The sequence below is a fragment of the Episyrphus balteatus genome, chromosome 4 (genome assembly GCF_945859705.1).
Source record: "Episyrphus balteatus chromosome 4, idEpiBalt1.1, whole genome shotgun sequence".
Lineage (NCBI taxonomy): Eukaryota > Metazoa > Arthropoda > Insecta > Diptera > Syrphidae > Episyrphus > Episyrphus balteatus.
In genome coordinates, this window is record NC_079137.1 from 61,172,891 (window position 1) to 61,186,778 (window position 13,888).

The following is a 13,888-nucleotide window of genomic DNA, read 5'->3' on the forward strand; positions in this document are numbered from 1 at the left end:
CTTAATATTCCAAATAACATCAAAATATTTACTTAACTCAACTTTTGTTACGGTATTTTAGTGCATTCAAACCTTAAATTAAACAAATAAGCGCTTAATTCATATAAACAAAAGAGCTGACCAGCGAACTTTTTTTTTTCTTTTTTTGTATATGAAAATAATAAAATTGATTACCCAAATAAATAATAAGTTCGGATCACAGAGTCCTACCTCTGTAGTTCAACAAAACAACAAAATTTCATTGAAATCGGTTGCTCAATCGAAAAAGTCATCGAAATTAAAATCAGATACTTAAGAGTAGATTGTAATTCAAATTTCTTCTAACTAAAACGAAATGACGCCCGCTACCTTGCACCTGTTTTGTTTTTATTTTCTCTATTGATACATTTCCAACAGAATCAGACCGCCACCATCGAAGAATGTATCCAACCAAGTTCAAAAGAAATTCCAAATATACAAAATCTTTTAACTTTCTTATGGATACAATATAATTTATTTCATTTAAATGAAATAATACCCAACCTCCATTGATCATCACCCAATTAGTTGACTTCAATTCAAACCAAAAATATACACAAAAAATACAAAACAAGAAATAAAATAAGACCCCATCATATATTTTACACCAGCTGTGGTGTATAGTTTCAACTGACATAAAGTCGTCTTAGCTCTTTCAACTGTGAGCTCTGTTTTTATTGTTTCTTTAAAAATTCTTGATCTCATCAGCTTGGATTTTGGTATTATTATTAAACAAACCAAATGACACTGCAATAACCCATATTTTTTCGCTGATTGTGATTTATTGACAGGAGAAGAATTTAAAAAATTTATAAAAAAGTTTATTCAGGAGGATTGAAAAGCGAGAAAAGACATACTCTTACCTAAGCTGAATATGATTAGATAGTATTTATGGCACATTTGTCTTTATAGATTAGTAATATTGTTTTGAATACATTCAGATTTGAATCATCTTAAGTGAATGCATCGAAAAGAATTTATTTTTCTTGTAAATGAAATATACAACACGCTCACCCTCTTTCTGATGAAATTTATTGAAAAGCAATTTATTAGGATTTTCCGAAGATTATTGAATGAAAAACTCGTTAGTTTTTGTTTTCAATTAGGCAATTCTATTTAGGTGAATTTTTATTTAAAATTTGAATTTACATATTTTTGGTTTAACTTGTACACTAAATCACATCAAATTGTTATTGTTTTTTAAAAGATCAGTTGATAAATATTCAATTTATCTTTTAGGCAATAAAGTTTGATTAAAATGTTTTGAACTTTCAACACGATCTAAGTTTGCATGGCTCGCTCTTGAATATTTGATTTTATCATTTTGTATAGTTCAGAACAATTTTTTTTTTTTTTTTTTTTTTTCAATTTGTATGCACAATATTTTTTGAGATGAAATTAAATATCTTTAAATATATATTGAAAAAAAAAAGTTGAGTCGTTATAGATATTTCGGGAATAGTTAAAATGTTTTTTTTTTTTTAAACAAAAGTGCAGTCATATTGATCAATATTACTTATGTAATGGAAATCATTAGAACTGTTTTTAATACGATACAAAAAAAAACAAAGAATTTTGAAAACAAGATAAAAAATTATTTGTACCATATTTTAGTCAATTTCACGAATTCGGTGCAAAATTGGCTATCAGGAAATCCAGATTTAAAAACCCTCTGCATAATTGTATCTGTCCGGAATATGCGTTAACATTTTCTCAAAGAAATTTAGAAAACCTGAAAACATTGACAGTAGCTTTAGTAGTCTCAGTAATTTTGGTAAAAACTCAGAGTAAAGATATAAACCAATTGTTACAAAAGTATTTAAAAATCTGTGTTAGAACAATAGGGACTCTTAAAGCTAATTTTATAACACGTCCTCTTTGAATTTTTCATACTGGTAATGGTACCTAATTTTTCGGAAATGTTTAAAAAAAAATCTGAGCCAAGTCTTTCTTTAAATATTTGCTTAGAAAAAACACATAATTTCAATTACTAAAATTTCAAGACTGCTGAAAAAAAAATCAGTTTAGTTAATGAAATTGTTTAAAAGATTACCACACCATTATCGATCTTTCACCATTCTGCTGTAGAATGAAATCTCTGATGTTCCATCAAAATTGTTCAGAAACGTTTTTGCAATTTCTTCGATAAGGTGTTCAGAAAATTTTAAAAATTTTGTTTTTTGACTTCAACAGGTAAAATATAACCAAAACCCATGTGAATAAAATGCTACACTGATGAAATTCGGGATGAAGGTTTTAGATAAAGCAGGGATTCATAAAGGTCTTAAAAATATTTTTGGTGAAAGGGTGTTTTTTTGATAGGTTAAATTGGGTGTGAGAAAGGTATCATAACAGCCAACTTAAATTTTATTAATTTTTAAAACTTGGTGAAAAAGTTTCGGTTGGTATAAGAATCTAAAAAAAATAAAAAATTATCTTGATTGAAAGGGTGTTTTTTTTCAAGAAATGATGAAATTCGGAATTAGTATAACAAAAACTGATAAAAAATTGTTACACCAATGTAAAATTGGTAAAAATGTTTCATTTATAACAGAAACCAAGAACCCAAAAAGTCTATACAAATATTTAAGGTTAAAGGGTGTTTTTTTTTTTGGGAAAATAGGGAAAATCCGCGATAAGTCCAATAAAATCAATGGTATTAAAGGTACCCTCACAAAATTCAATAAATATGTTCTCTTTCTCATGGGGATTACGAATAAAAGAAATCTATAAATTTGTTTTCATGTGAAAGGGTGTTTTTTTAGGTGTAGAGAAAATATGGGTACATTTGGAAAAGTGTGCATTACTAGAGTACTAGTGGTACCCTATTGAAATTCAGGAATTATGTTACTTTTGAGATAAGAAACAAGAATCTAAAGCGTCTATTAAAATTTCATTGTTAAAAGGGTGTTGATTGAAAACAAAAATTATGGATCACTTTAATGAAATTTAGTGAAAACGTTGAATTTGGGATAGAAAGCAAGAATAAAGAGTTTTTATAAAAAAAATTAGGTGAAAGGGTGTTTCTTTCGAAGATACAATAAAATCTGAAATTGGTCCCAAAAAGCCAATGATTTATTTTTTTTTGGTTTTGATGACAAATTAAACTTAAGTTCTTAGACGTTTTACACGAATCATTGGTTTTTTGGGACCAATTACAAAAAAAAAAAACACCCTTTCACCTATTTTTTTTTTATAAAAAAAACTATTTATTCTTGCTTTCTATCCCAAATTCAACGTTTTTACCAAATTTCATTACGGTGATCCATCATTAAGCAATTTTTTGAGGACGTTCGTTTAGATGTAGATGCACAATAGGTTAGAGCGATTTTATTTTAGTTTTTTTTATTTTCGAATTAGCATAGTAATAAAAAGTTGCGCTCTTCATAAGCGAACAAAACTGTATACTTGAAATTTTTAAGGGGGGAAATCCCTCTGGAATTTTTTATTTTTGCATTATTTTTTTTTCCCCCTAATAAATTCATTTATCAACCGAAGAAACTATTTTCAGTGGTTTTAGCCTTAGCCACCATAGTACGAAAACGAAAACTTTAAACGCATTTTTCTCGAAACGCCTTTTTTTTCGCGCTGCAACGTAACTCAAAAACTAATTAAGCTTTCGACTTGAAATAAAGTGCAAATTAACTAACTGGCCACTGCATGAACCTAAAAGTTCAACAAAATTTTTACAATAAATATTTTTTTTAACAATTTGTTTATAAAGAAACATTGTTTTTTTTTCTTTTTTTTGGTCTCTAATTTTTATTTTAAACTTGTTTTTAATAAATTTAGGTTCATGCAATGCGTATAAATATATTTTATTGGAAAAAAATTACCTTTTTGATTATAACTAATTTTCTGGACCAGGGCATTGCACGGCGCAAACTCGAGGCGTCAACTTTAAAGAGCTGAAACGCCGCCATTTTGTTTTTTTTTTTTTTTACTTAAAAAAAATTGTATCAATACCTCATAATGTCAATAATATCATATACTTTTCCAAATTTCAATAAATGCTTTCGGTTTTCCAAACAAAATTATTGAAAAAGCTGTCGTCCAGAGGGATTTCCCCCCTTAAGGTGCCCCAAACCCATCTGAATGCTGCTTAAAAAGGGGACTTTTTCACCTTTAAATTAAATGGGAAAAAATAAAGTTCAATATAAATTTTCTTTTACCTAAATTCATATTTAACTGAGTTGAATCATCTAAAAAATATGTTTCACTTCACTTTTAATTGAGATTTTAATCAAAAATGTTAAGAAAGGTGAAAATCTAGAATTCTTAAATTTCGATGCTCATAAAACTTTTTTCTAAAAAATGTTTTAAAAAGTCAAGTAACTTATTTTTTTGATATTTCACACTCATTGAAACATGAATTAAAAAAAAATAAGAATTATGTTGAACTTTATTTTTCCCCACTTAATTTAAAGGTGAAAAAGTCCCCTTTTAAGCAGCATTCAGATGGGCTTGGGCCACCATGAAATGAAATTATTTAAAGATTTTAAGTATATACATTTTTGTTCGTTTATGAAGAGCGCAACTTTTTATTACTTTGCTAATTCGAAAACAAAAAATAAAAATAAAATCGCTCCACCCTAATGCACACCCTTACATCACCATCTACAAAACATGTTTTTAATATCTTTTTATATTACAAAAAGTTCAAATTAACATTATAGTACCATCGAACATTTTTTTGAATTTAAAAATATGGATAAATTGTATTTTTCAAAATGGCAGAGAACGCTATGAATTTTTCGAATTATCAATTTCCAACATTTGCCAATTTAATTTTTCTTTTCTTTTCCAGCACACACAATAATTCAACAAAATGATGGAGCGAATACCATCCTTATCTCTCTCCGGCATATCGCTAGCGCATCCTCTGTCAATTTCTACCGGTCAATCACTGCAAAACCACCTCTCATCCGGCCCGGCATCGTCTTCGTCCTCGTCCACTGGTCAATTGTCTTCACACCATCACACCAGCTCCCATCACAATCACCAGCTGGCTCTGAATTCCCTCAACCTGCATGCTTCAGCGGCTGCTGCAGCAGCCGCCTGCTCCTCCACCTCATCATCGGTAACACCCTCCTCCTCAGTGGCCTCATTATCAATAACACCGCCAACGAGTTCGTCCTCCACCCTGCACCATCATACCACAGCCCATCATCATCCCCTGCACCATCAAGGTTCAACAACATCCCACCAAGTCAACCATTCACATCATCATCCGCACTCCAATCATCATCCCCATCATCATCCCCATGCCACAGCATCGCATCACAATTCGCAATCATCGCCGATGACAAATTTGCATCAGAATATGGGGAGTCTAATGAATAGCGGAAGTAGTGCCAGGTAATTATTATTGTGAACAAACTAGCATCCTGTCAATACCGCTATTATTTGCCTTCATAATTGCTTGGTTGTAGAGATATTAGTCCGCCATTTTGTATCTATATTTGCTTTTGCTTTGATTTTTGCCCTCTGCTTGCTTGCATCATCATTTTGAGTCCCGCTTTTTCATACTCAGAAATGCAATTTTTTTTTCTATATTTTCTTAACAATCTGAATTGAGATTTTTTTATCAATCAATCAATAAAAAATGACAATCAAAAGCAATCGAATCAATATATCAAACTGTTTTGTTCTAGTGATGTATTTTTTAGTTTGATGATCCAAAACACAACGAAACGGCAAGCCGAGGAGCACATTAAACGCCCAATGAATGCCTTTATGGTGTGGTCACGTTTACAGAGACGCAAAATAGCCCAGGACAATCCCAAGATGCATAATTCGGAGATATCGAAAAGATTAGGTGAGTTCTGTAGATTTTAATCATAAAAAATCCTTAAGATACTTTACAAAAATCTGAATGAAAATCTAAACATATGCCAATCAATTAAATTCAATGAATGTGAAATCCCCCAGGCGTCTGTTCTGGGTCCCCTTCTTTTTAACTTTTTCTTTTTTTTTTGTTTGTTTGCTTTTGTGTTATACATTCGAATTCGAACGGGTATATTTTTTGCAGAGAACAATTGAGGCTGAGTTTAAGGGTGCAAGTATGCACTTGATGTTATTCCCAAAAATTACATTCTATTTAGAACTTTTAAGGGTAAGAGAGAAGATTAAATATTTGACCTCCAAGGGGTGGGTGAGTGAGTGAATGGCTGGGCTCAATTGAATTCAGATGAATTTTTATGTTTGTTGGGGTGTTTGTGTAGTGATGATGGGCGTTAGAAATGTGAGGTTTTACAGGAATTATCTGGATGATTGAGGACGGGTTAGATATGTATGTTAGGTTATAAATTTAAATCTAATAAGGCGTAATTGATGTTTGTGTTAAGGGAATAAATGGAAAAATAGTGAATCGTTATGCGATTAAATTGTGTTGAGGTGGGTTTTTTTTTAGAGTAAATTGTTTTGATAAACAAAAATTTAAATTTTTTTGTGTTTGTTTTGTATTAAACAGACAATGGGTTAATAATGTAATTTAATTGAAAAAACTAAACAAAAACTTCAGTTTTTTTTACTAAGTAATGTAAGGTTAGTTACATAATTGTAAAAAAAAAGGGTAAATAATAAATTAATTGTGGAAGGGGGTCTCATCAACCAATTTGTATTACATCGCTTTTTATAAGCATTCACTTTTTACAAATAATAGGAAAAATTCTGACATTTTTGATATCGACGTTTCTTTAAATACATTATTTTTTAAACAAACTTTGGTAAAAATTTAAAAAAATATAAAAATCTTTAAATTTTAGATCAGAAAAACTGATTTTTTTTAATTAAAACCAATTCCACAAAAATGTTAAATACGATTTTTTATCGAGTAATATTCGAAAAATCGTAATTTTCAAAAAACCGATAATTTAGAAATATAACGAATTTTGCGATGGAAAGAACATCTACTTTGAAAAGCCTATTATCACGCTAACAAACGCTAATTCGAAAAACAGAACCGATTTTTCATCCTAATAATATGTATGTGCTTAATTAAATTAAATCTGTTAAAAAGTTGTTTATAAAAAGTTTGTAATATCATTTCCACAAAAAAAAAAAAAAAGGTCATGACAATATCTAGCATGCAGTTCTTTAGAAGGTTAATTACGATTTTAAAAATTGTAAAAATTAGAGATATTAGTCATTTTGTTTTAATAAATCTGATTTCAATCAAAAAGTTAGATGGAATAAATGTAGGTATAGTTGAAGTTTTCTTAAAACCGGCATTTCTTTTCTTAGGACGATTTCTAAAAAAAAATTAAAACAGGGTGTTTTTTTTCAAGATACTAGTCCATAATATTGTATATAATTACCTATATACATATAAAAGCTCTTTAAATTTGTTTGATAAAGCAAAGCGTTTCGAAGTTGTTCAACTTTAAATACAAACAATTTTTTTTTTCAGTATTATCGTGTCAATTATATCGTGGAATTATAAATAGCTAAACTAATGTGTTACTCTGATATTACATGTAAAACATGCACTGTCTATGAACACCAAAAAAAAAAACCGGACAACTGAGAAAATAACAACAATAATGTATGCTACTTCTTATAAGCCAAAAAACAAAACAATTTTCGGATTAACATTTTTTTTTCAAAATTATGACCATATAAAAAAAAGAGGTTGTCTGTAAAGCCGGTTTACGGACGATGATTTTACGTGATAACGTCGTCAGAAAACAGGTTGTGTGCTTTTGTTTAAAATGAGTCAATTTAAGCGTTTACTTATTTCAATCAATCATAATTTACAAGAAAAAGCTAAAAAAAATACCTTTTTTATTTTTTCATTATATTAATTTTTTTTATTTTAAAAGCTTACAAAAAAAATTATGCAATTTAAAATCCAAGTATTTCTTCTTAAGAATAAAACCATTTTTAAATTTTTACAATGCGCAAAAAGTATAAAAATAAATTTATTGAAAACAATCATTTTCATCAAAAAAAAAAGCAAAAAAAAAACATAAATTTTTATCTTCTCATGTCATTAATTCCATTTTTACTTGCGATATAGGTACTATATATCAAGTTATGCATTCGTACAAAAAAAAAAAGTTGAGATAACATTTTTCCATGACATTACGATGGTAGACAATGCCAAAAAAGTGGGTCCCGGAAGTCCGTCTGTCAGTCTGTCTGTCAGTCTGTCTGTCTGTCTGTATAAGGAGCTACAGCCTAAACGGATGGACCGATTAATGTCAAACTTGGTATGTAGCGTTATTTGGCGACTCTCCAGAGGGGTTTTTGGAATTAATTTTTTTGGACCAAAAATAACGGTACTTGTCATATACCGATTTTAGTAAAATTGAAATATCTCGAAAACGGCTCTAACGATTTTGTTTAAAAAATTCAAATGTTAGTTTTAAGCTAAAGTATATCTTTCAATAGAAAAAAATTTTTTTGAAAATCAATATTAACGGTACCTGCCATAGAACCGTTTTTTTCAAATCCGATTATCTCCGAAACTGCTTATTCGATTTCAACGAAACTTTTTGTGAAGAAGCATTTATATAATTTAAATATAAGCCAAAAATAAAATTTTGAAAAAAATAATTTTTGGATTTTTAAAAAAAATTTGAAAATTTTTTTTTGAAAAATCAAATTTTCGAAAACGGGACATTGAACTTTTTTGAAATTTTGTTTTTAGATGTTGATTAGTGATTTCTACCAAATGGCATACTAATTTTATTTTAAAACTTTTTTTCCAAAAAAATATTTATAAAAAATTAGTTTTTTAAAAAACGGCTCTAACGATTTTGAAAATTTTTTTTCTAAAAATGCATGTTAATATATCAATCAAAACTGCATACTTGTTTTGGAGGGCAATTTAATTTCAGATTTTATTTTATTTTTTTTCAAAAACGAATTTTGTTTTTTTTTCAAATTTCTATATAAAAAGTCTTAAAAATTTAAGCAACTTTAACTCTAAGAGCAAGTTCGTGCGACCCAGTCGTGCATTTTATTTACTTGCGATATAGGTACTATATATCAAGTTATGCATTCGTACAAAAAAAAAAAGTTGAGATAACATTTTTCCATGACATTACGATGGTAGACAATGCCAAAAAAGTGGGTCCCGGAAGTCCGTCTGTCTGTCTGTCTGTCTGTCAGTCTGTCAGTCTGTCAGTCTGTCAGTCTGTCAGTCTGTCAGTCTGTCAGTCTGTCAGTCTGTCTGTCAGTCTGTCTGTCTGTCTGTATAAGGAGCTACAGCCTAAACGGATGGACCGATTGATGTCAAACCTGGTATGCAGTGTTATTTATTTATTTATTTATTCAACTACAGACTACGTGTCTAAGTTGTTAAAATAGTAACAATAGTTATTTTAAAAAATTTAAGAAATCATAATTAACAATTCAATAGTTTCGTCTTTAAAATATTTTTTGATAAATTAAAATCTATGTTTTGATAATATTGATTAAAGTCCATGCACATAATATTAACAGGCTCATTAATTCCATAGTTAACTCTGGATGAAGCCGTATAAAAAAATGAAGGGTTGCGAGTAAGTCTTGGGCGAGTGTTTATGTTCAGCATGCTGAGGATAGAAGGTGAATTGATTGATCCGGATATAAGTTGGTAGACAAAAAGAACATTGGTGACTTCTCTCCGTTTCTTAAGTGTCGACAGTCCAAGAAGCTTTAAGCGATTTTCATAAGCAGGAAGATTTAGATTCGGGTCCCAAGGGAGATGTCGAAGAGCAAATAGTAAAAAGCGTTTTTGAACACTTTCAATTTTATTTATGGCTACGTCGTAGCTAGGACACCATATACAGCTACAATATTCAACGATGGGACGGACGAGAGCACAATACAAAACCTTTAGAATATGAGGATCATTGAATTCTTTTGAGAACCTCATTATAAAACCGAGGCGACTCCTTGCCTTGCTTGTGATGATGTCAATATGAGGGTTGAACGACAGCTTTGTATCAAATAAGACTCCTAAGTCATTGAAATGTTCAACTCTTTCGATCATGTATTCTTCAACAAAGTAGTAAGATAAATAGGGGTTCCTGCTCCTGGAATAGGACATTACTTTGCACTTTTTTTTGTTAAGTTCCATTCCATTTGTATTGCACCATTCAAATATTCTGTCAATGTCGTGTTGTAGAAATAAATAGCCATTTGGGTTCGAATAACCGTAAAAAAGTTTGAAGTCGTCAGCAAATTTGAGAATTTTACAATACGAAATATCCTTAGAAATATCATTGAGAAAAAGGATAAATAAAAGTGGTCCAATGTGGCTACCCTGTGGAACTCCGGATAAGACATCAATTTGCTTAGATATACTTTTCTTAAAGATGACAAACTGTGTTCGTGCTTTTAAATAAGATTTTATCCAGTCAAGAAACCATTCAGGAAAACCGTATTTTGCCAATTTATTAAATAGTATGGAGTGGCACACTCTATCAAAAGCTTTGCTAAGATCAGCGTAGAAAACATCAGTTTGGAGGCCATTTTGCAGATTGATGTTAACATTGTTAGCAAACTCCAATAGGTTTGTTGAAGTTGACTTCTGCAAGCAGAACCCATGCTGCTCAGGGGAAATTAATCCTTGGCAGTAAAATTGAATATGTTTGCAGACTATTTTCTCAAATAATTTTGGTAAGCATGAGAGTTTCGCAATTCCTCGATAGTTTTCAACGTTATTCTTATTTCCACTCTTATGAAGAGGAACAATAAATGAAGATTTCCACAGCTCAGGGAAAACACCAGTTGACAGTGAACAATTATATATATACGTAATTACAGAACATATATAGGACTTGCTTGCTTTGACAAATATGGACGGAATTTTATCGGGACCGGACAAACAGTTACTTTTTAATTCGTCAATATATTGCACTACTTCCGCTTCAGTCAATCTTATAAAAGGTATATCACAGGTTGGAAAACTTAAATCTATATTATCACAGTAATTAGGATTGCTCGAGGTATATGTCTGTTGGAAGAAATCTGCCAATATGTTACTAATTTCTTTATCACAGCTAGAAATTTTATCTTTATATTGCACGGTTGACGGATATGTTGAACTTTTTCGTTTGGAGTTAACATATTTCCAGAATGATTTCGGATTACCTGATATATTGCACTTAATTTTATAAATATAGGCTTTGTAAGATGTTTTTAAACTTGTGTTAAATAGCTTGCGATAGTATAAGTAACGGTTATAAAACTGGATGCAACTCGTTCTTTTCCATTTTTTGTGACATGCGTTTTTAAAGTTTCGTAAGCGTCTTAGATCCTTATTTAACCAATTCACTGATGGAGGATTTGTTTTTTTTCTTATAACAGGAACACAAAAATGAATACAATTACTTAAAACAGCATAAAAGTTTTCAACACATGCATTGACATCACTTATACTTAAGACACTTGTCCAGTCAAAATCGATAAAAAATTGTTCTAACTTCACTAAATCGATTTTACTAAAATTAAAGTCATGGTCTAAGTTAGGTTCAGCAATAATATTTGAAGAAATTTGATGATCGATTTGTATATTGCAATTAAGTACGTTGTGGTGAGGTACTTTTGGCAAAAGCCAGTCATTTACACAAACAGTATCACAGGAAACAGGGAAATCAGTAAACACGAGATCAAGAAATCGACGAAATTCGTTTGTTAATCCATTAATTTGAGTTAGACCACATAAGTGTACTGTCTCAACAAAATTTCTTTGAAATATTGGACCATGCTCTAGCACATTATAAGTATATTTCAAATCATCATCCCTTTTCCATTCAAGATTTGTTAAATTGAAGTCCCCAAAGATAAATATATTACTCATAACTGAATTTTCAACAATATCCGATATAGCAGATGAATACAGTTCATAAACAGAAGGCGATGATCCAGACGGGACATAAATACCACAGATGACAAACGAAGAATGACAGTAATTTATCTTTATTGTGACGAGTTCCAAATTTGTATGCTTGTTTGAAAACAACAACTCAGATTTAAGACAACATTTAACAGCAATTAAAACGCCACCTCCATTTTTGAAAACGCTATTAGAAGGATTTCTGTCTAAACGATATAAGTTATAATCAGGTGGACATATCTCAGCATCATGTACAGATGAATTAAGCCAGGTCTCAGTTATAATGATAATGTCATAAGTTCCATTAATACAATTTAAATAAAAGTTTTTTAGTTTTGATTTCATTCCTCCAGCGTTCTGATAGTAAATATTTAGTTTTTTGACTGAACCATGGATGGGTTATTATCAAAAACTGGGAATCTACCAACGTTTTCTTTTCTAGGGTTGTTCTTGAATTCATGAGCAATTGTAAATTTTGGCCAGAAATCAGGAGACAACATAAGGTTAATAGTAGGATCAGGAGCAAATAATTTAAACGATGAAATACGACGTTCATACGAAAACTGCATTTTGTAACACTTCAAAGACAAATCAGGCACAGAAAGTTTCTTTTTTACATAGTTAACAACCATTTGGCGACTCTCCAGAGGGGTTTTTGGAATTAATTTTTTTGGACCAAAAATAACGGTACTTGTCATATACCGATTTTAGTAAAATAGAAATATCTCAAAAACGGCTCTAACGATTTTGTTTAAAAAATTCAAGTGTTAGTTTAAAGTTAAGGTCTATCTTCTAATGAAAAAAAATTTTTTTGAAAATCATTATTAAGGGTACCTGCCATAGAACCGTTTTTTTTCAAATCCGGTTATCTCCAAAACTGCTTATTCGATTTCAACGAAACTTTTTGTGAAGAAGCATTTATATAATTGAAATATACGCCAAAAATAAAATTTTGAAAAAAATAATTTTTGGATTTTTAAAAAAATTTTGAAAATTTTTTTTTCAAAAATCAAATTTTCGAAAACGGGACATTTAATTTTTTTGAAATGTTGTTTTTAGATGTTGATTAGTGATTTCTACAAAATGGCATACCAATTTTATTTTTAAACTTTTTTTCCAAAAAATTATTTATAAAAAATTAGTTTTTTAAAAAACGGCTCTAACGATTTTGAAAATTTTTTTTCTAAAAATGCATGTTAATATATCAATCAAAACTGCATACTTGTTTTGGAGGGCAATTTAATTTCAGATTTTATTTTATTTATTTCTTAAACGAATTTTATTTTTTTTTTTCCAAATTTCTATATAAAAAGTCTTTAAAATTTAAGCAACTTTAACTCTAAGAGCAAGTTCGTGCGACCCAGTCGTGCATTTTATTTAATTTCAGGTGGGACAGTGAAAATTTCAATTTGACAATTAAAATGTCAATGTTGACTAGATTTTACGTTTTAGTTTATTATAATGAAACCTATTTCTTTCCTTTTCATTTTTAATATTTGTATTATTTTAAGAATTTTCTTTCTTTTTTCAAAACATTACTGAAAGGGAATATTCTTTACAAAATGATGGTGATATTATTTTTTCTATTATACGTGATATAATTGTTTTGTTATTTTCTCCCAAACTATGTGAAGTAAAATCTTAGTGCCGATCAAATTTTCTCAGTAAATCATACATTTTACTTCGAAAAAACACAAAGCGCCTTTAAATTAGTACACATTAAGAATTTTTTATTTAATATTTTTCAATAATTTGGAATGAGAAATTGATATGAAAAAATGATAATGAAATTAAAAAAAAAAAAATCCAGAATGTCACATTTAAAATATTCAAAACATAAACAAATATTATGAAATTATTTTCATTATTTTAGTTTTCTGTTTTCTTTCTTCTGTTCATTTAAATATCATCCTGATAATAAAAATGTTGTTTTAACATTTTAAATATCATAAAACACATTTTATAGAGCATTTTTGGCTGATATTTAAAAAATGTTAATTTGATATTTAAAAAATGTTAAATTGATATTGGTTTTTTTTC

General features: G+C 29.4%; 1 protein-coding gene across 4 annotated transcripts in view; it reads left to right on the forward strand.

Annotated features, from left to right (window-relative positions):
- The window catches only part of LOC129917776 (SOX domain-containing protein dichaete), a 172,197-nt gene that overhangs the window by 115,262 nt on the left and 43,047 nt on the right, over nt 1-13,888 (forward strand). For 3 of the 4 annotated variants that reach the window (XM_055997884.1, XM_055997886.1, XM_055997885.1), the window contains exons 2-3: nt 4,826-5,376; nt 5,673-5,836. In XM_055997884.1, the coding sequence (XP_055853859.1) occupies nt 4,847-5,376; nt 5,673-5,836 (694 nt within the window). In that variant the 5' untranslated portion in view covers nt 4,826-4,846. The remainder of the gene's footprint in view (nt 1-4,825; nt 5,377-5,672; nt 5,837-13,888) is intronic. The other variant, XM_055997887.1, reaches the window with a different exon arrangement.